This window comes from Geotrypetes seraphini, chromosome 2, assembly GCF_902459505.1.
Source record: "Geotrypetes seraphini chromosome 2, aGeoSer1.1, whole genome shotgun sequence".
NCBI classification, from domain to species: Eukaryota; Metazoa; Chordata; class Amphibia; order Gymnophiona; family Dermophiidae; genus Geotrypetes; species Geotrypetes seraphini.
In genome coordinates this window covers 102,091,465-102,117,544 of record NC_047085.1, presented here as the reverse complement: position 1 = coordinate 102,117,544, position 26,080 = coordinate 102,091,465, and the positions used below count along the sequence as shown (strand labels likewise).

Sequence of the window (26,080 nt, the reverse complement as noted above, 5' to 3'; positions counted from 1 at the left end):
GGAAGCGTACTCCCTTTTACTCAAATAGGCCACACTGAGCAATAGAATGTACTTTTGCAATGTTGTTCACTATATACAACATGGAGATAAAATATTTATATTTATATGAACCACTTCAATCTGATCTTCAGGTGGAGTTCTGGATACCTTTAACTTAGCTTTGGTTCTTTCTATCCACTCCTATGCTGTCAAGTCACCATGACTCTTTGGAGCTATAGGAAAATCAGGAATCTTTTTATCCTGGGGTATATACATGGCAGTCAAATATCTAGTTCCTTCTGTAGAATGCTCTGTTATTTCTTGTCTGTGTTCTACTTGCTTTCTTCTCATTTCTTCCTCTGTCCTCTGCAATCTCTCTTAACACTCTCTGCATTCTTCCCTTAATTTTCTTGCCCAGTCCTCTTAGAGACTTCAAATGCGCGAGGGAGATAAGAGACTTTCTTACTGGTATTTAAAAGAACCTACACGCACCACAGAAGCCCCTAAAATGGAAAAAGATCCTGTCCAGTGATGCCAAAAACACACTGTAGCACCCCTTAGTTTCAGCGCAGCCCTGTCTTATCACACAGAATTAGAAAATATGTCACAATGGTCCCCAATGAGAAACAAAACAAAATATGCAGTAATGAAATGTTTTTCAATTATGTGGTATTTATGATTTCATATATATATATATATAGATAGATAGATATAGATTTATAGATATCATATATATTTAGCACATTGTGTAAATATTTATACGCGCTGCCTCCTCACCACAAGTCTTTTTACCTATATATACCTCATGGATCATGCCATTTCTGTATTTATACTCTTGAAATGTTATACTTACGATGGTTTGTTGGTTTGACTTAATTCATTGTTTACATCTTTTTCACATAATGTTTTAATTCATCCATGATCATCCAAAACTGCCTTAAACAAACTCATACCGGCTAAATATTTAAACACATGTTTTTCCACACTGTGCAATTAAATTAAATTTACATTGGCATTAGATTTTTCATTTTATTTTACATCTGAACTACTGGCGCGCTTATAGTTGTTAATATCATAGGTTTAACATACCATTTATATATTATCACTCACATCATTCATTTCTTCCCTTTTTGCTGCAATTAATTGTCCATAGTTCACTATTCTTAAAATTTCTTAACTCTCAATATAGATATCCTTATCACGAATACTCTTCATAACACTTCTAAATTTCACATCACAAGATTTTATATGTCTCCAGATATTCTGCCGCAGTTTCCTTCTTTCTCTACATCTCCCGCAGTGCATTGATGGCCATCCATTAATAAACCTTATCATCTTCACCCATTAACAAGCCTGATCACTTTTCACGTTCACTTCCCCTTTAATTGCCCGTTGGCCTTTATATTTTCTTCAGTCTCTTCCAAACATACTTTGCATATTGTTTCTTCTAATACCCGTGGTCTTCACAAGGTTCTTTTTAAAGTTTTCATCACTTTTTTGTTCTTCACAAAAATACCGAGAATTTTTCTGACTTCATCACGCACTCACATTTACACTCATTTATATGCCGCCTTTTCGCGGCGTCTTCCCCTTAACCTTTTGGCTCTGCATCACGCAAGAGCATTCACGGTGATTCACTGGTAAGTTTGTTTGTCTTTTTCTTCTAACTTTAGCTGTAACTTTCTCCACAACTATCATGCCGGTTTCCAATTCCCCACAGAGTCTGTCTTAAGTGTCATATGCTTTGAAAACTACCTTCTTACAATATAGTCGTTTGCTCAGTTCACCCACGTCTCTTAAGTTTAATAATTTTCACTAACTTTACTTTGGCATTACAGGTTTTTATCCAGTTTTCCTAATGCATTATGTAATCTCACTATTTTATTCATCTTTTTGCACTGTATTAGATTTTATGAACCTGATTCCCTATCACAATCATTTTAGACACATTACCATTACTAGACTGCTTGCCAGTTTTTCGCCGTTACGCCATAGCTCTACCACGCAGTAATGTGCTTTACATTTTTCTTCTACATGTTTTTGCAGCCCCTTTTCAGTAATTACTGTATGTTTGTTTATGTATTGGTGTAAATACATACCTAACATATATCAGAACAAAGAAACCTGATGAATAACAACTGTATAAAAACTGGAAACAGCTAAAAGAAATATATGAATCCATCAGAAAACAGAGAAAACTAATGCTTAGTTGAAAAACAATGTGAATGTGGATGAGCAGAAACAAACAAGGAAATTTAGGAAAACATGAGACATGGAACAGAAAAAAATCTGTCATTTTTTTACTCTGTCTCATTATTACATTTCTATTAGATTTTTTCTGTTCCTTGTCTCATGTTTTCCTAAATTTCCTTGTTTGTCTCTGCTCATCCACATTCACATTGTTTTTCAACTAAGCATTAGTTTTCCCTGTTTTCTGATGGATTCATATATTTCTTTTAGCTGTTTCCAGTTTTTATACAGTTGTTATCCATCAGGTTTCTTTGTTCTGATATATGTTAGGTATGTATTTTCACCAATACATTTTCCCCTTTTTGCATGTTACACATGTCTTTTGGTTCTCACTTATTTTATATCCATGCACACATGGAGTATCTTGTGCACGTTTCACTTGATTCGTTCATAACCATTATTACATTTATATAATCAACTATTTATGTTGATATTCACCATCACTTAAATTAATTTATTTAAAATATTTATTAATTTGCATTAAATATTTTATCTATAGTTTGCTATCATATTCCCATCCTTGCACATGATTTCTTTTCTTGATCACTTATTTCACACCAGTATCCATAACTTCTTGCTGCCACCAATGTTAATCAGATATACATCCTTATACTGTTCTCAATTCGCTCACATTAAGACCCCTGAGGAAGGAGTGTTTCTTCTAAACACGGACCGTGTTGGGTCCGGTCATATCAGTCCTTTTGGAAACAAACTGTTTTATGTTTTTTATGATTGTCTAATGAAACCTTGGCGTCCTGTACATTATCACTGCAGTTTTTGTTTTGTTTCTCGTTTCGATTCTTAACTGCAGTTGTGTTGGATTTTTTGTTTGTTGTTGTCACAATGGTCCCCAAGACAAGAAAATATGTCACAATGAAATCCCAAAGACAAGGCTCACTTCCACCTAATTGCTACTGAGGTTTGAGGAACTTCAGGTTACGTATATTCTCCAGCAAAATACCAGCAAGGAAAGAGACCGACACTTTAAATAACAGATATAAGTTAAGTTTATTGCATAAAATAAAATTTAACCTAGAAATTATTCAGGTAAATATTCTCTTATAAAATTTCTTATACCTCTTTATTTAACTTATCTCTAAATTCTACAAGATTGAAACTTTTATTTTTTTCTCTCACAGGTAAACATTCAGGAGTATTGCAGGTACTCCTTAGTTTCCTTCCATACCTCTTTATGTCTACATCACTCTTTTCTTTATTGTGTCTTTTCTTTGTTAACCTTTAATAATTGTTTCTTTTCTGTGCAGGAAGCTACTGAAGTTTCTCAGGTAAATGTCATTTAAACAAAATTAAACCTACTGTGTGAACACAGAAAAATAAATTTAAAAAAACACCTTTCCTCTGCTTGCAGGCTTTTTTTTTTTTTTTTTTGCGGTGGCTAACATTAGTTGAAGAGGAACTCCATCAGGAAACTGGACTCTTGAAGCAGATGGCACCGGAAGCAGTTGACACTGTAGCCTTAACTCTGGAAGCCACCTTGCAGTCAAAATACACTGGAACACCGCTGGAACTGCAGCAGGAACCTCAGGAACAAGTTTACCTACAACTCTGACTTAAGGAAATAAAAGGATGCAAATCTCACTCCCTTTGTGTGTGTGTGTATCTAAGTCAGTATTATTCTTTGGTGGAAAAGCCATGTATTTCTACATAATAGAAATAAAATTAATTAAGGTTCCCTAACACTAACCCTCCCTCTCAGGGGTAGACACACATTTCCAGTCTCCACCACAGTCAGCACTCTCTCTTTCTAGTTTCCTAGTTTTACAATATTTTTAATTAAACTAAATTAAATTCTCATTAATTTCTCAGGTTAATCTCTGGAACACTTACATTTAATTTTGGTGAGCCTCTTCAGCTTAGAACAGTACTGCTTCTCAAAGTTCCATGACACCTTACTCTTAAAACTATTTTTCTTCAAGGATTATTTCACCCAAAAAGTGTTAAAAATAAACCTATAAGAACATAAGCATTGCCTCTGCCGAGTCAGACCATAGGTACATCGTGCCCAACAGTCCGCTCCCGCGGCGGCCCCCCAGGTCAATGACCTGTAAGTGATCCTTTACTTAAGACATTTTATCCTATATAGTACCCCTCTAACTATACCCCTCAATCCCCTTTTCCTTCAGGAACTTGTCCAACCCATTTTTGAAACCCAAAATCGTACTCTGCTCTACCACCTCCTCCGGAAGCGCATTCCAGGTATCCACCACCCTCTGAGTGAAGAAGAACTTCCTAGCATTTGTTCTGAATCTGTCTCCCTTCAATTTTCTTGAGTGCCATCTTGTTTTTGTTTTCCCTGCCAGTCTGAAGAATCTGCCCCTCTCTACCTTCTCTATACCCTTTATGATCTTGTAAGTTTCTATCATGTCCCCTCTAAGTCTCCGTTTTTCCAGGGAAAAGAGCCCCAGTTTCTCCAGCCTCTCAGCATATGAAAGGTCTTCCATGCCCTTTATCATTTTTGTTGCTCTTCTCTGGACCCTCTCGAGTGTCGCCATATCCTTCTTAAGGTACGGCGACCAGTATTGAACGCAGTATTCCAGATGCGGGTGTACCATCGCCCGATATAGTGGCAGGATAACTTCTTTGGTTCTGGTAGTGATTCCTTTTTTGATAATGCCCAACATTCTGTTCGCCTTCTTTGAGACCGCTGCATATTGTGCTCCCGACTTGATTGGTCCACTAAAACCCCCAAGTCCCTTTCTACGTTGCTTTTCCCTAATACCATCCCCCCCATCTTGTAGTTGTACATCGGGTTTCCTTTCCCTATGTGCAAGACTTTGCATTTCTCTACATTGAAGCACATTTGCCATTTATTTGCCCATTCACTCAGTTTGTTGAAGTCCCTTTGTAGTTCTTTACATTCTTCAACAGTTCTAACCCTACTGGGGAGTTTTGTGTCGTCCGAAAATTTTATAACTTCGCACTTCGTCCCCACTTCTAGGTCATTAATGAATATATTGAACAGCAGTGGTCCCAGCACTGACCCCTGCGGGACACCGCTCGTGACTGCTTCCCAGTCAGAGTAGTGTCCTTTTACTCCTACCCTCTGCTTCCTGTCCACCAGCCAATTACAGATCCATCTGTGCACGTCCCCTTCCACCCCGTGGTTCCACAATTTCCTTGGCAGGCGCTCATGAGGTACCTTGTTGAAGGCTTTTTGGAAGTCCAGATATATGATGTCTATGGGGTCACCTTTGTCCAATTGTTCATTTATCCCCTCGAAGAAGTGCAGTAGGTTCGTTTGGCAGGATCTTCCTTTACAGAAACCATGCTGGCTGGTTCTCATCAGATTATTTCTTTCTATATGCTCATTGATGCTGTCTTTGATTAATGATTCGGTTTTATTTTAATTTATTTTATTTATATTTATTCTCAAAGCTTCCACATAAATTATAAACAGTTTTACTTCTCAGCTAAATTTTCTTCACAGAAAAATAAGTTCCTTCACCAGACTACATTTACCAAAGAAATTCACATTAGAAAACTTTTAAAATTTCTTACTTCAGATTAGCTCCTTCAGAGCAACCTCAGTTTCTCTAACCATAAATATCAAAATGTGCCAATAACAAATCTCAGCTATTTTTACTCAAAATCTCTCAAAACAGCCACACAAACAACCCCATGAGTAATTACAAACTTATTACCAATTAACTAATTAAAATTCCCATTTTCTACTCAATTTTCCTTAAATATCTACTCTTTTCCTACAGACAACCCCCAGCTCTGATGAAAATCTCAACTGTCTATATCTCTAACTGACTCTTCAGAGCTGTTGAAAATGCTCACATGCATACTACATTTGGAATTCCCACGTGCATATTATCTCTTGGAATTCCCACACGCACATTATCTGTTGGAATTCCTACTTGCACACTCTCATTCAAGAATTTCTACACTTTTTACAGAAGTATTCAGCCTTAGTCTGGGGAGAATACGAAGGGGGTTTGGAGGAAAAGGCACTTTGACAAGAGAGTTGATTGTGGCAAAGAGACAGCGAAGGTTAGATCTAAGGGAGTTAAGTGGGTGTAGTAGTCTTGTTTTGCAAGTGAAAGGGCAGATTGGAATGAGGTTAGCAGGAATTTGAAATGCATGAAAGAAAAAGAGATAATGGTTACTGCGGATGGGCAGACTACATGAGCCATATGGCTTTTATCTGCCATCGTATTTCTATAAAGTCGACATGAGTGCAGGATTTCAGCCAAAGACATTCCACAGATCGGGCACAGAAACATGAGTAGCAAATCATAGAGGTCAGCCAGGGCTAGGTTTGGCATGCCTTACAGAATGTGAAATGGGGGGGAGCAAGGGTATAGAACAGAGGAAAGAATGGTATTATATGGAGAGACTGCCTTATTTAACAGACTTACATAGCATAATGTTTGAGAGGAAGAGGAGGGGAGACAGTGGTGGAGAGAGTGCAAGGGTCAATATCCTGCAGATTCCTGAATGTAATGGTGGAGATTGGTTGGGTCTAGGAGGAGGATGAGTTGTGAAGGTTATCAGATGATGGTCAGAATCAAGGTGGAGAAGTTTAGCAATTGAAAAGTTGGAAGACAGAACTAGATCAAGGCAATAGTCAGTCTGGTGTGTGGGAGTACTGGATTACAGCTGAAGATTGAATGAAGATATTAGAACAAGAAACTTTGAGGCGTTGGAGACATTAAAATAACCAAGAATGAGGAAAGGAGACAAAGATTTGAGAAAGACGATGAGTCAAGAGTCGAGGTCAGTGAGAAAGAAACATAGGGATATGTCAGGGGGTCCGCTATTTGGAGACATAGAGAAGGAAAGGAAGCAGTGAGACTGAGGTGGGAGAAGAGGATGAAATCTACAGGAAGATGAGACGTAACTGCCCAACGCCTCCTCCGCGACCAACTGGGCAAGGTGTGTGGGAGAAAAGATAATCTCCATGATATAGGGCAGCGACTGAAACAGAGCCTTCAGGGCTGTGCCAGATCACAGTTATTGCAAGCAAGTTTAAAGAAAGAGAGATAAAGATGTAGATGTAAGCAAACTTGTGGAGATACTGTAGAGCAGGCATTCCACAGGTCACATGAAAAAGGTAGAGAAGGGGACTGGAGTGGAGCAGAAATAATATTGGAGACATTAGGGTGAGACATATTTAGGAGGGCTAGGATTGGGATTGATGTCCCCATCAGTGAGCAAAAAGAGGAGCAGAAGAGTAGGAGAGTCACAATGACAGCAATGCAGATGAGATGCAGTCAGACAGGATGGAGAAGGTTGAATGAGAAAAAGAAACTGTTGAAGCTTTAGAGCTGTGAAGAAGGTGGGTGATAAAATGAATGGTGAATTCAAAAAGTGATCAATATAGTCTTGAAGTATGCAGTGGTGTGAGGTGGAAGGGAAGATTGGGAAGGGTTAATATCAAGAGAAGAAGGTGTAATTGAACCATAGATTAGAAGAGAGAAATGACAGGTGGGCAAGGGAGTCTCCCTATGGAGTGCTGGGAGGAGTCTGCAGAAGGATCACAAGGTGGATGTAGGAAGTTTTGCCCCCCACATTTTGCCCACACACATTTTGCCCCCGGGAACTTTTGGCCTCAACATTCACTGCAGTACTAAATTACAATATCATAATCATTAAGCATTATATTCATTACCATTTTTGTTGGCCTTGCTCATTTGAATATAACATTGAATATGCCACTCAAGTACATTTTATGGCTAAACAGCTTTTTTTTTCATTGTACACATTTCAAATATTTTGCTATATTGCAGAATGAAATTTTATTTTTCATTAAAAAGACTAGAATCACGTAACAAAATCATAAAAGTAAAAGTACATAGCAGAGGGTCTAGAACAGTTTCATCATGGCCGTTTCATTGCAATGAATTGTCCATGATGAATCCGATTCTCCTCCATTCCATCCCCATTGCAGCATTACCAGTGCACCCCTCCTGGTCCTGTTTGAGGGGGGGGACAATGCCCCCACTCACCCCAATATATGTAAAATAAAATTTCATTGTGATGGGGTGGCAATGCCTCCCCCCTAATATCCCCCAAGATATGAAAAATAAATTGGAAGAGCTATGACAGACTAAATTACACGTTTTGGTGGACAAATGTTTATACCACGTATAAATATGAGAGAATGAATACGGAGTATTTGGGGTTTAGTAGTACATTTAATAGAGTGTGGAGCACAATGACTGTATTTGTTACATCGTAATAATTGTCATGTATTTATTTTTGTTGTTGGTTTTCCTTACACATCCAAGGGAAGGGTGGGGGGAGGGAAATGTATTTTGATTATTAAAATTACTTAATTATAATTTTGTAAACACATAATTGTCTTCTTGTATTAATAATTGGGAGGAGGGGAAAATAATGATTGTTTTATGTATAAATTGTCTATTTAATAGTGCATTTTATAAAATATTTATGTTCAAGTAATTGTATTGCACTGTCAAAGTTTAAAAATCAATAAAGATTTATATTTAAAAAAATCATCATATACAATCGCATCCAAGTCCCGCCCTTCCATCGTGCACATAAGTTCTTCTCTTCATAATTTGTACCATTTCCTCGGGTTTTTGCAGCCCAAATGCATGACCTTGCATTTCTTAGCATTAAATTTTAGCTGCCAAATTTCAGACCATTCTTCAAGCTTCGCCAGGTCTTTCTTCATGTTATTCACACCATCCGGTGTGTCTACTCTATTGCAGATTTTGGTATCATCAGCAAAGAGGCAAATCTTACCCAACAACCCTTCAGCAATATCGTTTATAAAAATATTAAAAAGAACAGGCCCAAGAACAGAACCTTGAGGCACACCACTGTCAAAGGCTTTGCTAAAATCTAAATGCACCACATGTAGCACACATCCTCTATCCAATTCTCTGATCACCCAGTCAAATAAATTGATCAGATTTGTCTGACAAGACCTACCTCTAGTGAATCCATGTTGCCTCCAGTCCTGTAATTCACATGATTCCAGAAACTTGACCATTCTCTGTTTTAAAAGTGTTTCTATTAATTTGCTTACCACAGAAGTCAGATTTACTGGCCTGTAATTCCCTACTTCTTCCTTACTTCCACTTTTGTGGAGAGGGACCACATCTGCCCTTCTCCAGTCCTCCGGTATCACTTCCGAATCTAGAAACTCATTGAAAAGGTCAGTCAGCGGAGCTACCGGAACCAGGGCCGCCATCAGAAATTTCTGGGCCCCTTACTGAGCAATCCTATTGGGCCCCCCCACGCACCCCTTCCCCCCCACTTTTGTCCGGGGGGGGTGCTATCAGAAAATCGGCAGGGGACAAAAAAAAATATGACAGCAGTGTTTATTGTTGTGCACAGCAGAAGCATAATACAGAAATTTGTGCTATGGTGGCCTAGGACCAATGTTCCCTCTAAGGATTGATGAGGTATGTGCAAAAAAAAATATGCATGAGCGACAAGTTACATACTCCACAAATTTATGAGCAGGCGCGGAGGATGCATTTTTAAACAAATGTAGTTTATCCTTGTACTCCTTATGTAATTTTAATCATCTATAGATATGTTTGTATGTTTATTGTTCAAATGGTTTTATTTATTTCCCCAAATTTATTTTTGTTATACGCATTGAAAATATTTGATATTGCGTTTAAAATCAAAATCTCAATAAACTTGAAACGAGTGCCTGTGAGATTGTGGGAGGGTTAAATACTCAAAACTTAGAAGAATAACAATTTACTTAAAGTTTTTGCTTCGCCAGCTTTCTGGTATCTTTACATACAGTGGCATACCTAGCATATGTAACACCCGGGGCCCATCATTTTTTGGCACCCCCCCCCCATCTGTAAGAAAAACATGATTTTTAGTAACAAACCACACGTCACACATGAGTACCTAGGAAAAGGCAGCATCTTACATATTGCAGTGAGCAGTACATCAATACACCCATTGTAAAACTAAACAAGCCAGACCAGCACAGATCAATCCTACATCGTCAATCCCAACAGAAAACCATGTCGTTCAAACACACAGAACACAGAAAACACCTTCGCCTAGTATGGAATATGTCATCACAAACTAACCCCTCCCCCTTTTACAAAACTGTAGTGTGGATTTTAGCCACGGTGGTAACAGCCCTGACGCTCATAGAATTCTGAGCATCAGAGCTGCTACCACCATGGCTGGCGCTAAAATACGCTCCACAGTTTTGTAAAAGGGGGGATAAAATAGAAATACACAGTTTCAACGCTCTAGCTCAGAGATGCCCAAACTTTTTGGGCTTGCGAGCTACTTTAAAATGACCAAGTCAAAATGATCTACCAAAAATAAAATTAAAAACACAAAGCACACAATACGCTGAGAAAATGTTCATTATCATTCCTATTCTGGGTTTTTTTCAAAGAGGTCAAGGCAGATGACTCTATGCATTGTCACCTCAGTAACAACTATACAAAAATAGACAAATATACCCCCCATCCTTTTTATTAAACCACAATAGCAGTTTTTAGAGCAGGGAACTGCGCTAAATGCCCAGCGCTGCTCTCGACGTTCATAGGCTCCCTGCACTAAAAAACACTATTGCGATTTAGTAAAAGGGGGCCATAGTGCAAAATATAGACAGCATATATAAATTCAGACACATTTTGATCACTAAATTGAAAATAAAATCATTTTCCTACCTTTGTTTGGTAATTTCATCTGGTTGCACTTTATTCTTCTGACTGTGCATCCAATATTTCTTCCCTTCTTTCAGCCTCCTGTATGCTTCCTCTCCTCCAGACCTCATTCCCTCCCCCAACTTTTTCTTTCTTTCTCTATGTCTGTCTTTCTCTGATTCTGTGCCCCATTTTTTTGCTTTGTTTCTGGTTCCCTGTCCCCCCCCCTTCTTTCTTTCTTCCTTCCTTCCTCCGTGCCCCATTTTTTGCTTTTTTTTCTGGCTCCCTGTCCATCCCCCCCCCCACACACACACACCTTCTTTCTTTCTTTCTGCCTCCCCCATGCCACCACCGCCGCGGAATAGGCTGCTGCAGCTGCCGCAATCGGGAACAGGCCGAAATCTCCCTGCTTCTCTTCTGCACTGGGCCGATCAACTCTCGCCGCCCGACGTCAATTCTAACGTCGGAAAGGACGTTCCAGGCAGCCAGGCAGCGATTGGCTAGCCAGAACGTCCTCTCGGGCCGCTGCGAGAGTTGGTCGGCCCCGCAGGGAAGAGAAGCAGGGAGATCAAAGACACGGTGCCGGCCTGATCCCCGATGGCAGCAGTGAGAAGGGAAGGGAAGCAGGTTTGGCACCACTACTCTAGACGAGCTGCACGCTAAGGAGAACAGTTGACCGCCCCCCCTTGGTACGCCACTGGAGCAGCAGCGTGTCTGGCCGGCTCATTCGTTCAAAGCCGCGGGTGGCGGCTCCTTGCGAGATCCGCGCCTGCGTCTGAAGCCTCTCTGATGTTGTGACATCAGAGAGGCTTCCGATGCAGGAGTGGATAGCGCAAGGGGCCGCCAACCCACGGCTTTGAACGAACGAGCCGGCTGCTGCTCCAAAAGGAAGAGAATGATCATCTCCAGACCGCGGGCCGCAAATAAAACCTGGAGAGCCACACGCGGGCCGCGTGTTTGAGACCGCTGCCTTAGAGGGAACACTGCCTAGGACCCTGGGGGAGCCCGGGCCCCCTGTCACCTCCGGGCCCCTGAATGCAGGACTGGTAGTACTGCCCTGATGGCGGCCCTGACCGGAACCTCCCTAAGTTCCTTCAACACCCTTGGATGTACACCATCCAGTCCCATTGCTTTGTCTACCTTTATTTTAGCTAGCTCCTCACGAACACAACCCTCTGAAAATCGATCAGGGGTCTATTACTCCTCCATCCCTATTCACGTTTGTCTTCTGCAGTCCCGCTTCCAGCGTTTCAGCCATGAACACAGAACAGAAATATTTGTTAAGCAATTCGGCCTTTTCTTTATCAGCTTCTACATATTCCTCCCATTCACCTTTGTCTCACAATGCCATTTTTGCACTTCTTCCTGTCCCCATACTACGTTGCAGCCTAGTGGGAGGTGGTGGAAAGGAGTGTAGAATGAAGGTTTGATTAAGGAAATAAATGGGGGCCCCCTATGTATGTTTGCCTAAGGCCCAACATAGTGTTAATCTTCTGCTGCTTCATAAGATTTGCCAATTTTGTTTTTGATTATCGTTCATAGTGTCCTTATGGCCTGCTGCTGAGGAAGCTTTAGAGAATAGTTTTGGTTGTGTGAGTTGGTTCAAACCAGAGTGTATAATTCCATGTTGGTACCACTCTTGCTAAAGCTTAGCTTGTGCTAAAATCCCCATATTTTATTTATACCTATGGGCCACTTGGTACTTGATGCACACCAATGTCCATTAACCTTCAGTAAAATGGCCCCTAAACGCAAACTTCTTGAATGCACTGTAGCATGTTGAATCATTCTGTAAAATTTCTACTAGCACCTACCTTCTTGTACTCTAGTACTATGAATCTTGTAGGCTGTCATGAGTATATTTGATGCCTTGGCATAATTCCTTGGAGTACTGTATTCCACGCTAATATTAGCTGTCTAGGAATTATGCCACAGAAATGTTTATTGGTGTGGAAGTTGAACTGAGTCATTTCCAATTTAGTCTATGTTTGCTTTAATATTTAAATTGCAAATTGATATTTCCGCAGTGGTTAATTTGAGTCAATAGTTCAGAAATTAATTCCAAAGTTCTGAATCCCTGATCTTTTATAAATGCACCAGAAAGTGAACAGTGTACTTTTCCATTTTCTCCATGATTGTACGTATGCACTTAGAAATTCCTGTGTGTCTTCTTTTTTGTTTTGTTTTTATGTTTTTGATTTTCAAACTGTTTAGCGTCACCCAATCTGGGACTCAGATGTCACGTCAGCCAGAAGTGGAGAATCCCCCAGCCAGAAACTTTCAAAGGAAGCCTTAACCGCAAAAGAACTGCAGAGCATGGAAAAGCATCTGGCTGGTATGTAGTAGCAAATGTGCAGTAATAGACAGCCATAAGAAAATTACTGCAGCCCAGTTCATTGTTCATCTTTAACACTTCACGGAGCTAATAGAGTAACACGAAAATGTATTCATGTGAAAAAAAAAAAGATGACAGAGGTGCACACTGAACATAAAAAAAGAAAGAAACGAGGACATTTCATATAAATGCTCACATATCAGCAAAATAAAATCACAGGGGTCAATATAAAAAAAAAAGTTACCCTCCCTTTTACTAAGCCGTGGTAGAGGTTTCAACAGTGGCCCAGAGCGTTAAATGCTCCGACGCTCATAGAATTTCTATGAGCTGCGTTGGAGCATTAAGCACCCAGAGCCGCGGTAGAAACCTCTACCGCAGCTTAATAAAAGAAGGCCTTAGCAGGAGAGCATCCTGCCCACTTAAATCACATTCAGGGGGCTGGTCGCCCATATTCAGCAACATTTAACCAGGTGGTATCAATGCATTTTGATACTTCAGCACAAAACCAGCATTTGGAAACATCCAGATAATCTCTCATGTTTAGTGGGCTAAAGTGAAAGAGCCTGGTAGCAGAGGGGGGGTTCATTCTTAGACTCCCCTCTCCCATTCCTATTGCATCTTCCACCTACTCTTGTTACATTTGAAAGTGATATAGCACCTCTAACCTTACCATTCAGTGGGTGAAATAGTGCTGGAAGAAAGGGTCTCACATTCCTCCTGACAGTGAAGACAGGGAACCCTCTCTCTTATGGTAAAAATTCATCCAGGATAGATGGGAAGGGGGTTCAGGCACTGGAGGATTGCCTTGAGGGGAGTCTTGGCTGCTCTGAAAGAGGTTTGGGTACTTCATAATGTGAGGGAGAGAGAGCTGAATACTGCCATGCGTCGAGTGGTTACCAGGGTGAGGCTTGGATGGGATTGGTGCTGGCAGATTTTCTGAGCTTGATGGAGGTAGAGTGAGTAGGACGTAATCTTCTTTCACCCCTTGGGAAAAAAAATAAAAAAACCTTATCATAGCATATAAGGAAAGCATACCAAGCTTGTTACCATGCACACGGGGAAGCCTTATTTGGATGTGTCTCTTCTTTATTTATATGGAGAGTAATGCTAATGTTAACATGCTCCAACTAACATTCTGACTTCAACGTGTTTTGGAAGGCCTCATTTTTTGTAGCATTTTATTTTCAGTATACACACAAAAGCCCTGGTGCTGCTCCCTCTCCTCTTCTCTATAGACGTCCAAGTTAGAGTTTCCCTGAAGAATGATCAGCACAATACTAAAAAAAAAAAATAAAGCTGAATCTAATTTGTTACTTTATATATGGACAAGACGATGGTGCAGGGAAGAGGGATTTAGATTTGTTAGGAACAGGACAGCTTTCTGGGGAAGGGGGGAGCCTATTCTGAAAAGATGGAACTGGCTGTTGATGCTAAAATTTACAAAGGAGACAAAACTGTTTTTAAATTAGAATCTGGGTGAAAGCCAAAAGTTGCTCAGGAGCATATGGTTCGAAGTGAAGTATCTTTAAAGGATGCTATTAAACCAGGGAAGTTAGGGCATCCTGATAGAGAGCTTGCAACAAAGGCAAAAATAAGTTAGGATCCTTTAATAGAGCACATTAAAGATTGCAAATTATTCTTGTCAGCCACTAAGCACCTTGTGGATGCAGGCAAAAAATACACTTTGCAATAGCCTTAGAATCAGGGGAACTAGGTTTGATTCCCAGTGCAGCTCCTTGTGATTCTGGGCAAGTCACTTAACCCTCCATCATCCCAGTTACAAAATAAAATACTTGTATATAATATGTAAACTACTATGACTGTAACCACAGAAAGGTGGCATATCAAATCCCATCCCCCTTTGAGTGTATACAGAAGCCTAAAGAATAAAATGGGAGATTTAGAGTAAATAAGTTACAAATTATATTGCAGTAATAGAATGGATCAAATTGGAGGGGGGTGGCACTATCCCTCGGATTCTATAAAAGGCGCACACATTTCCATGCACAAAATTGCACGTGCACGCAACTAAATTGTCTAATGAGCCAATTAGTGCCAACAATTGAGTGCTAATCATTTATTGGTGCTAATTGGCAACAATTTGGATTTGCACATACATCTTGCTACATGTCTTTGAGCGTGTAACTCAAATGGGTGTGTGGCCATGAGAGGGGCATGGGCAGACATGTGCAGCATTAAAGAATAGCAAAGAACGACACCAAAGGTGATCAACTGGTGTTCCGGGATCTATACCCAATTTATATGCCAGGATTTACACCCAGCTTCAGTTATTGTAAATCCTTGTGCCCAAAGTTGCGGGCCAATCCCAGTGCTACACACTATTCTATATAAGGTGCTCATCCCAGAGCTCCCTTCGTAGAATGCCATTCAGTGCCAATTTTTTTCTTCACAAAATTTTGAGCTCCATTTACAGAATCTAGTCCTATATGTTAACGAGAGAATCAAGACTGAATACAAATTCAACGAGAAAGATAAGAACATGGATTCTTATGGATATAAATTTCCTGTGTGAAGGGGAAAAATAATACTGGTAGGGCTTTACTACCATCTGTCAGGCCAGAAAGAACAGAAAGATGATGAAATGTTAACAGAAATGAGAGAAGGTAGCAAATTTGGCAACGTAATAGTGGGTGATTTCAATTATGGCACTACTGAATGTACAGATGTCCTGTCAGGAAATGGAAGGAAGGGTAAAGTTTCTAGATTTCCTGTATTCCTTATGTATTTTTTTATTTATTAATATGTTTTTATGCTTATTGTTTAAATGATTCATTTATTTCCCCAATTTTATTTTTGTTATATGCATTTAAAATATTTGATATTGCGTGTAAATCAAAATTTCAATAAACTTGAAACTTGAAACTAGATCAGGGGTATCCAATGTCGGTCCTCGAGGGCCGCAGTCCAGTCGGGTTTTCAGGATTTCCCCAATGAATATGCATGAGATCTATTTGCATGCACTGCTTTCAATGCATATTCATTGGGGAAATCCTGAAAACCCGACTGGATTGCGGCCCTCGAGGACCGACATTGGACACCCCTGAACTAGATGGAATAAACTGACTGCTTCATGGAGCAGTGGGTTCAGGAACCAACAAGAGGGGGAGCTATTTTAGATCTAGTCCATAGTGGAATTCGGGACCGGCTGAAAATCATAACAGTTTTGGGAGTCTCTTGGCAGTAAGTAGTGATCATAACATAATTGCATTTTAGATAACTGAAATGAGATGAAGGAGGCTATTAGGGTATATGCAAAACTGTTTATTGGTCAAAAGTACAATCAAAAACCAACAGACAGAATAATACAGCATAGACCAAATTTTCAAAACACCCCCCCCAACCCAAAAGAAATTAAAAAAAAAAAACACCTGAATATAAAGAAATAAAAGGCATGGAGCAGCAGAAGAGCAAATGTCACAAACAATCAACTATTCAATACATGGCTACGAGCATATCCGGTTAAAGAGGCCCAGAAAGGCTCTCAAGTAAGTTGTAATTGATGGCCCTTAACAGAGTCCATCTCAGAAATGTCACAACGCTCCATCTTCAATAGAGAAATCATCAAGGAACGCCATTGTGCCAAGGTAGGAGGATGTGCATCTAGCCAGTGTACCAAAATAGATTTCTTTCCAAACAGTAAGGGGCTATTAGGATAAAAAGAACATCTTTTAGAAAACGGAATAAAAAGATCCAAATGAAGAAAAGAGGAAGCAGTATATGCACTGCAAGGTATTAGTAAAGAAGGTTAAAAGATAATTAGAAAAGAAGTTTGCTGTAAAGGCAAAAACTCATTGTTAATACTTTTTCAGGTACATTAGAAGCAGAAATAATTGCTAGATTATTAGAAATCTATAGCAGAAAACTACTCTTTTCTATTCTTTATATTTGTTAGTTGCCTAATCCCAAGCATTTTGGTTCTAAGTAACAAAGACGAATTAACAAATTTTTGCTTCAGTCTTTACTGAGGAAAATGTAAGGGAATTACATGTGCTGGAAATGGTATTTAAGATTGGCAATATGGAAAAACTGAAATAAATTTCAGGGAACCTGGAAGATGTAATAATCCAAATGAACAGATTATAGAGCAGCAAATCTCCTAGACAGATATACACCCTAGGGTACTGAAGAAGCTCAAAAATGAAATTGCAGGTCTCGTATTGATAATAATGCCATTAAAATTGTCTATGGTTCCTAAGATTGGAAGGTGGCCAACATAATGCTCATTTTTAAACAGAATCTACACACTGATAAGCCTGATATCTGTATGAAGTCAAAATGGGGGAAATTATTATAAAGAATAAAATTATCAAGCACATAGAGAAACATGGTTTAATGGGACAAAGTCAATATGGATTTAGCCAAGAGAAGTCTTGCTCCACCAATTTGCTACATATATTGAAGGTGAGAATGAGCATGTGCATAAAGGTGAGACAATTGATAGTATATATATCCAGATTTTCAGGAAGTGACTGACAAAGTCCCTTGTGAGAGACTGCTAAGAAAATTAAAAAGCTGTGGAATAGAAGGCAATGCTTTGTTGTAGATTGGGAACTGGTTAGAAGATAGAAAACCAAAGAGTAGAGATAAATGGAGAAATTACTCAATGGAGGAAGGTGAATAATACAACATTAAAAAATGAAGGCAGATAAAAACCATATAGCCTGTATAGTCTGCTTAGCCATGCCATTTTCTTTAGAGGTCCAATATACTTGTCCCAAGCTTTCCTGAATTCAGATACATTTTTTGTCATTCCATGCATTCACTATCCTTTTTATCCCAGGACAAGCAGGCAGCATATTCTCACATGTGAGTGATGCCATCCACGGAGCCCGGTATGGACAGTGCTAAAATATACTGTTGCTTTGACTTCTTTAGAAGTTTCAAGACCGCCCGCACCACACATGTGTGAATGTCTTTCTACCCAATGCTGGCTCATGGGGTCGTCAGTTTTTTGCTTTCCGCGGAGCTAAGAAGATGTATTTTGGAGTCAGTCCAAAAGCGCATATTTTTTTCTTCTCTGTGTGCCTTTCCATTACATTCTTTTAATTACTTCCTTCTCATTATTTATTCAAAAAATTGATTTTTACAGAATTTTTTTCCATTTTGCATGTTACAGGCCTTTAGCCCTTCAACCATCCTTTTTCCAGCTGGAGGCATCAAGTCTTTCTCAGTGAACATGCCTCCCTTAGACTTTGCCTCTCTGGTTTTTTCCTAGTAGTTTCAGTAGGCGCTCTCAGTACGGCAGGGCCATCTCGATTCAGTGCCTTGGGCCTGAGCATCGAGTTGACTCTTATACACACTACTTAACCCTCCAAAAATGCTTACATGGGGATCGTGGCATAGCAAGGGTGAGAGGACCCTGGGGTGATGGTGCCCTTCCCCTGCCCTTTTCACTGCCCCCAACTCCACATACTCCTTCCCCACACCTCTGTAACATTCCTGGTGCGAGCAGCAACCCCCAACCTGCTGTCGCACCAGCGTCGGCTCTTCTTCTGATGTCACTTCCTAGGTGCAGGTCCAGGAAGTGATGTCAGAGGAAGAGCCAAAGACACTGGTGCAACAGCAGGTTGGGGGTTGCTGTTCACGCCAGGAACATTACAGAGTTAAGGGGGAAGGGAAGCGGTGCACATGCATTGCAGTGGGGGGCAGGAAAGGAGCGGGGAGGTGGCAGAGAGGAGGATGGGTGCCTGCGCCCTCACCAAGACAGCAGCCAGTGTGGACCACCCCCATGCTCCCCATTACTATGCCATTACGTGGGGGAGTTCTGCTTTTAGGTAGGTATCGAAATCGGTACTGCATCTCCAGCACATCAGTGCTGATTGGGTCATCATGGACATCATTTGGTACAACATTGATGGAATCTCCAGCATCAAGTAAGTCGATGCATGCCACAACACGTTGCCATCTTCAGCATGGAGAAAGTCGATGCATGCCACAATGCATTGCCATCTTCAGCATGGAGAAAGTCGATGTATTCCACAATACGTCGCCATCTTCAGCATGGAGAAAGTCGATGCATACCACAACACATCCCCATCTTCAGCATTGAGAAGGTCGATGCATGCCACAAGATAGTATCTCCAGCATGTTTTAGAAGTGTCTTAAGTGCCACAAAGGTGCCCAAAAAAGACCAGATGACCATTGCATCCATCAAGGTAAGACACCCCCACACTCCCCCAGTACTCACTGACCCCCTTCCACCACACAAAAATGAGAACAAAAAGGTACATACCTGTCTCTAAAATAGCATCATCTGGTATGGGGAAGCCTAGTAGATCTGCACAAAGGTGTCTTAAGTAGCCTGGTGGGTGGTCTAGAAAACCACAGAGAGGAAGACCTAGGCCCATAAGCCACTCTAGCCGCTATATTTATGGTAGAACATGTGAGCCCATCCAAACCCTACTATACTGCCATATAGATGCCACCTGCAGTCATAAGTGCTATTGGGGTAGAACACAGGTGGGCATAGTAGGTTTTGGGGGGCTCACCATAAATTATAAGGGGGTTATGGTGACACATACATCTGGCACCCTTTATGTGTAGTTCACAGCAGTACCCTCTAAGATTCCATTGCTCTGTTGGGATGTCTATGTAGCCAGTGCATTACTATGCTGGCCCCTCCCACGTCCAAATGGTCTGCATTTGGATGTTTTTTTCATGAAAAATGGGGCATAAGGTTGGATGTCCCGGTGGCCAAGACGTCTAAGTAGATGATTTTAAAAAAAAAAAAATTATATTTGGACGTCCAGCAGTATGCCATTCTAAAATAGCCATTTCTGTTCCTCCAACTTTGAATGTCCAGCTAGAAACGTCCAAGTTGGACTTAGACATTTTTTAAAAATGCCCTTCCACATATGTAGGTGAGCAGTTAGGTGCAAATATGGCAATATGCTGCCTAAGCACTAGTCTACAATTAGCTGCTTGACTTAACCTATCGCATATTTCCAAGGGGGCATATACCTGGATAGGACATGGGTGGGAATCTCACTTGCAAGCATAACTTACAGAATACTATAAGTTACATGCATGCCTGCTGCATGTAGTTGTCCGCATTTCTGCCGGCTCTAGGGGGGCCTAATGTTAGGCGGGCTGATACTAGGTTATGCTAGTATTCTGCAATGGCACCTAGGTGCCTAGGTTTCTATTGTAGAATAAGCTCCTATTGCCTACCATCAGGAAGTTGACATTGAGGTGCCAAGTTATAGAATTACCTCCTTGGCGAATGGCCTAGAGCCCTCACCACAGTAGAATTAGATTGATTCTACAATGATTTTTCCATCCTGTTTTGTCTGCAAAATCAAGGGACTATGTCAGAGTCTTGAAGGGAATTCTGCGAGTTCTCAGCTGGCTGACAAGATGATTGCTTTTTTAATGCAACAATTTACAATATCATTCAATACAGTAAATACATAGAAGCAAAATATAATTATAGGTTTGTTGCCAACATCATGTGCCCTTGATCCATGACCATCACAGTTAAGATGCCAAGTCATATATTTATATTTATTTTATTTTTAAAATTTCTGTACTGTTTAAAACTAAATGGTTTACATAATTTACGTACATAATTTTGTAAAAACATGATCATCAGAAATAATAATTTCTCTGTTTCAGATAAGTTGATGTCAGTAGTTTAAAAAATGTCATTCTGCATCTCCTATTTAAAAAAAAAAAAATCTCCCTTGATTAAGGAAAACTAAGAAAATACTAAAAATGTGACTTGCTCAAGAATCTCTTGAAGAGGTCCGTGGAAGTGTATCCTCATTTCTTCAGTCTGCAAATATAGGTTTGAGGAAAGAGGATTAAAGTAGCACTAATAGTGGTATCTGTATCTTCCCAGATGCACCTTCATCCTAGTTAAGAAAATGGAATAACATAGTAAACGTCAGTAGATAAAGATTGCACAGGCCATCCAGTCTGCCCAACAAGGTGGCCAGAGTTGTATCTCTGGTATTAAGCATATTAGACTACTGCAACATTATTTACCTGGGATCCTATAAAAATACCATCAAACGTCTTAGAACAGTCCAAAATGCGGCCGTCCGCCTCATCTATGATCTCAAAAAATACGACCATGTTAGCCCCTACTACACCAAACTCCATTGGCTTCCAGTTGAGGCAAGGATCATCTTTAAGTTCGCCTGCCTCTGTTTCAAAACTCTTACAGGATCTTCCCCAATCTACTTGTCTGAGCACCTTGAAATAGCAGGCCCCTCTCGCACACGAAACGCCCACCTATTCACCTTTCCCTCCCTAAAAGGCTGCCTCTACAAGAGATTCATTGATAGAACACTAGCATTCCAAGCGGGCAAATGGAACAATTGCCTTACCGCCCTCATCTCCAACTCCCCGCCCTACCACCTGTTCAGGAAGTCACTAAAAACCTACCTCTTCGACAAATTCCGCTAACACTGCCTTCCCTCCTTCCCTGCACCCTCCTGACCTCGACATGCCTACATTCCCTCTGACTACGCCCCCCTCCCAAGCCACTATGGCCTCTCTTTCTCAATCTCTGTTTTATCTAATTGCCCTGACTTTTCATTGCCTCCATTTACCACCGCTATAACATGTAACATCGCTATATACGTACTGTCTCTTCCTTAGTATATGCCTTTTTATTACTGCTATTTATGTAACTTCGCTGTAAATGTAACAACACTGTAATATGTATCTTCGCTGTAAATGTACAGTCTCTTCTATTGTTAACCGCATTGAACTTCCATGGTATTGCGGTATACAAGAATAAAGTTATTATTATTATTATCTGATACTCTGCAGTATTCACTTCTTCATGATTAACAGTGGCATTCTTAAACTCTATCTCTCCCTGTCAATTTTTAGAGCAGAGACCAAAAAAAATCTTGTGAGCACCAGTCCTACTTCCCAACTACTGGTGTTGACATTGCAGCCTACTCCAACCTTGATGTATCATTGCCATCTATGGGATCCAGACTGTAGCTGTCTGACCAACATTGGTCTTACTTCCCAACTTCTGGTCCTGGCACCCAAGTTCATTCCAGCTATGAGGTCATAGAAAAAGAAATATATTTTATTTATAAGCATGTCATAGTTAATAAACATCATAACAGTACCCATTGCTCATGCCAGGATGACCAGCACTATAGTTTTAGTGGAAACTATTAGCTTTGTCTGAAGAAAATTTGAGAAAACATTATCTACAAAAGCAATCACTGATTCATTAAAGGAACTGCATTTAAGGTTTTCATGTTATCATTTGAATCGTAGGAAATCAGTGTCTATAGTTATATAACAGTGACATGCAAGTTGATTTAATTTAAAAAGAATACACCCATTGTTTGGTTTAAATTACTAATTTCCCAATCCTCTTGAATTTTTGCATGTATTTTACTAAGTCTGAAAAGACAGGTATTGATTAAAAAAAGCAAAAGCATGAAACAAGTGAAACACAAGGTTTAATTTCAAAAGGTCAAATTCAAACATGTTTTTGTGGAAATTGAGAGCAAGGAGGAGAAACCTCCTGAACTTCCAGCTATATCTACACATAGGGCTCCTTTTACTAAGGTGCGCTAGCATTTTTAGTGCATGCTAAATATTAGCATGCGCTAACCGCGCGCTATATGAAAAATACTAACGCAAGCTCTATGGAGGCATTAGCGTTTAGTGCATGCGGTATTGTAGCACGCACTAAGCGTGGGCTAAACCACTAGCGCACCTTAGTAAAAGGAGCACATAATCTTTACAAACTGTTGATTCCACACACCCCCACCCTCTTTACTGTTTAGAGGGTTTATGTTTATTGGGGTATCCACGCCATAAAATTTCCATATAACTTATACAGATATACTTTATGCATACCTTCATCCAATTTATCCATATGAAGTTGTTTTAGCAGTTTAACAGAAAAAGTAGGTACACGTGTCTGTATGAGTACTTTTATCTCAGACATGTACTTTCACTTTGAAAATGGAAGCAAAATATGTAGGTTAAAAAACAATGGGGTCAATATTCAGCCAGCAGATAGTCATGAACAAGCGATCTGACAGGTCAGGAGCTGTTTCTTGCCAAATAGCTTTGAATATAGACCCCAATATATCATGGGCAATCCTCATTCTCTGTTAAAATCTAACTGTGGTACTCCTCTGCCCTTCTAAAAGACTTTGTATGGCAGAAAGTGTGGCATAGTGGTTAGAGCTACAGCCTCTGCACCCTGAGGTTCAAACCCTACGCTGCTCCTTGTGATCCTTGGCAAGTTACTTAATCCTCCACTGCCCCAAGAGCCCACCAGGACAGATAGGGAAAATGTTTGAAGTACCTGTATGTAAACCACTTTGAGTGTGGTTGTAAAGCCACAAAAAGGTAGTATACAAGTCCCAATCCCTTGTCCCCTTTCCTATTCACATTGAAGATCCTCCTAATCTGATTATGAGCGGTGATTTAATTTTTTTTTTTTTTAAGCACTCAAATCTTTTGTCAAACTGAACCAACACTGATTGGAGTTTTAATATCTTTCGATAGCTTTATGATAGTGCTAACAAAAATGCAAGTCATGCGTAGATATGATGTGCCTTTTATTATACAGATATTGAAAAAGACCTGGCATTGATGACTGAAGCAAGACTATCAAAGAGTCCAAGTAGTCATCGTAGCAGCTTAATTGTGTCAGATCAACAAGGCAATCTTCAGCCATCCCCAAGGCAGAATGTAAGACTTCAAGGTCCAAGTCAAACTGGAAGGAACACACAGCTTCAGTTACAGGGAGACAACTTATCAACACAAGCTAATAGCAGAGCACAGGTCTCAAGCATCTCAGAAAGTAAGCCTTGGAGTCCTAATACATTGATCAATAAATATCAAACGCCTTTCACTCAAGGAAGCAAGCCTACAACCCCAAACAACTTGCCATCACAGCCTCTTACTTCCAGCAATCATGAAAATAAAGATACAAAAATTGGTATTCAACGGAGTAGATCTGCGACACCCAAGAGCCAAATTAGGCAAGCTGCCTTTGCTTCTCCAGTTGTAACTATTCAAATAGATGCAGAAAACACAGGAAATACCTCTCAGAGAAGCAGTCTCATAGAAGTAAGTATGTACTGTATAGTTCTATTTTCACATGCAACAATTCTGTAATATTTAAGATATTTACTTCAGATTTGGGATTTTCAGGGACAGCTGGATTTAAACTGTTCCCAGCTTCTGATCTGTAATACGAGGTACTGTATATAAAGTCAGTTTACAGCAAGGAATATCAGGTTAAAAATGCTGAATTACTTTTTTGGCTCTCTGGTGCTCAGAATTCTATCAGTTATGATTAAATTTAGTGCAATAAATTCTAAGCAATAATTCCCGTTTTTTTGCAGCACGTTTCTGCAGAATAGTAAGTAGATCTTAAGAAATATTTATATTTTCACTAAAAAAAAATTAGGTAATAAAGCAGACAGATATGATTATAAGAATGTGCTTATTTGACTGAAGAAAATAACAGGCTGTAATAGAAGAATGTATAATCCCCCATATTTTATATATGGCACTCAAATTTGACCACGGAATCAATGTGTGCAATTTAACAATCAATGGACCATGTCGGGTCATTGATTGCATTACTCCAAAACAGGACTTTCCATACTTTTGGACTTTTCAATGTGATTTTATATGTATTATAGTTGTAAGTTGATTTCTAAAAATAAAGATTGTCTACCCCAAGATTGACATGGTCTATTCCACTCCCCACTTTTTCTTGTGCTCTTTGACTTTACATGGGGTTTCTGTCCCTTTTTTGTGTACCATGTTTAGAGATAGTGATCATGCACTAATGGCAACATTAGCGTGTGACTAGCATAACAAAAATAGCTGGCTTACAACCACTGTAATAAAAATGATAGAAAAATATTATTGGTTTGGGGGGGCAATCATTAATCATGATTATAAACAGAGCCTCAAAAAACCTCAATGAGCACTGAACCAACACAAAGTTGCTACAGCAGCGCTCTTATGGAGACCAGCAGTATTATCATTGGCCAAATTAGACTAGAAAAAATTAAGCAAAAATCAAAAACCTCAAAAAAAGAGGAAAATTCCTTTGCTTGGAAAAAAAAACCCAGTCATACCAAAAAAGGTAATAGAAGGCACCCCCCAAAACAATAATATATACAAATTTTGTTCTGGTCTCAAGTAAATAAAAAATGCATCATCCACACTACTGAGAAACAGTTACTTAGCTGAAAGCTGACACTTAGGGCTCCTTTTATCAAGGTTAGCGCATCGGACATTTCATCATGCGCTAATCCCTGTGGCAAGCCAACATACTAACGCCTTGTCAATGGAGGCGTTAGTGGCTAACGTGGCAGGCGGTTTAACGCGCCTTGATAAAAGGACCCCTTAGGGCTCCTTTTACTAAGCTGCACTAGTGGTTTTAGCATGCGTGCTAGATGCTAATGCCACCATTGAGCTGGCGTTAGTTTTTGGTGCGTAGCAAGGGGTTAGCGCACATGGCAATGTAGCATGCGCTAAAAACGCTAACGTACCTTAGTAAAAGAAGCCCTTAGAAAAGCTGGTCCCTGATGATTGTAGTTGTAACATTAGTGTGTGCCCATTAATTTTTTTTTTTTTTCAAAAAAAGGGAGATTGGCCATTTTACTGCCGCAGTGGAGAGAAGACTTAGCACATAGTACAAGGGTGCACTAAGGCCACTTTTTCCTGCACCTTTGTAAAAGACCCCTTGATTTGGTAACAAATACTAGTTCTAATACTTATTCATCTACATCCCCTTTTACTAAGCGGCAGTAGAGGTTTCTGCTGCGGCTTGAATCGCTAAGGGCTCCTTTTACTAAGGTGCGCTAGCGTTTTTAGCACATGCAGGAAATTACGCACGCTACGCTTCTAG

General features: G+C 40.0%; 1 protein-coding gene across 6 annotated transcripts in view; it reads left to right on the top strand.

The window, feature by feature from the left end:
• The window catches only part of C2H8orf34 (chromosome 2 C8orf34 homolog), a 328,896-nt gene that overhangs the window by 289,312 nt on the left and 13,504 nt on the right, over window positions 1–26,080 (top strand). For 4 of the 6 annotated variants that reach the window (XM_033934937.1, XM_033934938.1, XM_033934935.1 and 1 more), the window contains exons 11-12: window positions 13,074–13,194; window positions 23,777–24,279. In XM_033934937.1, the coding sequence (XP_033790828.1) occupies window positions 13,074–13,194; window positions 23,777–24,279 (624 nt within the window). The remainder of the gene's footprint in view (window positions 1–13,073; window positions 13,195–23,776; window positions 24,280–26,080) is intronic. The other 2 variants (XM_033934940.1, XM_033934939.1) reach the window with 1 other exon arrangement.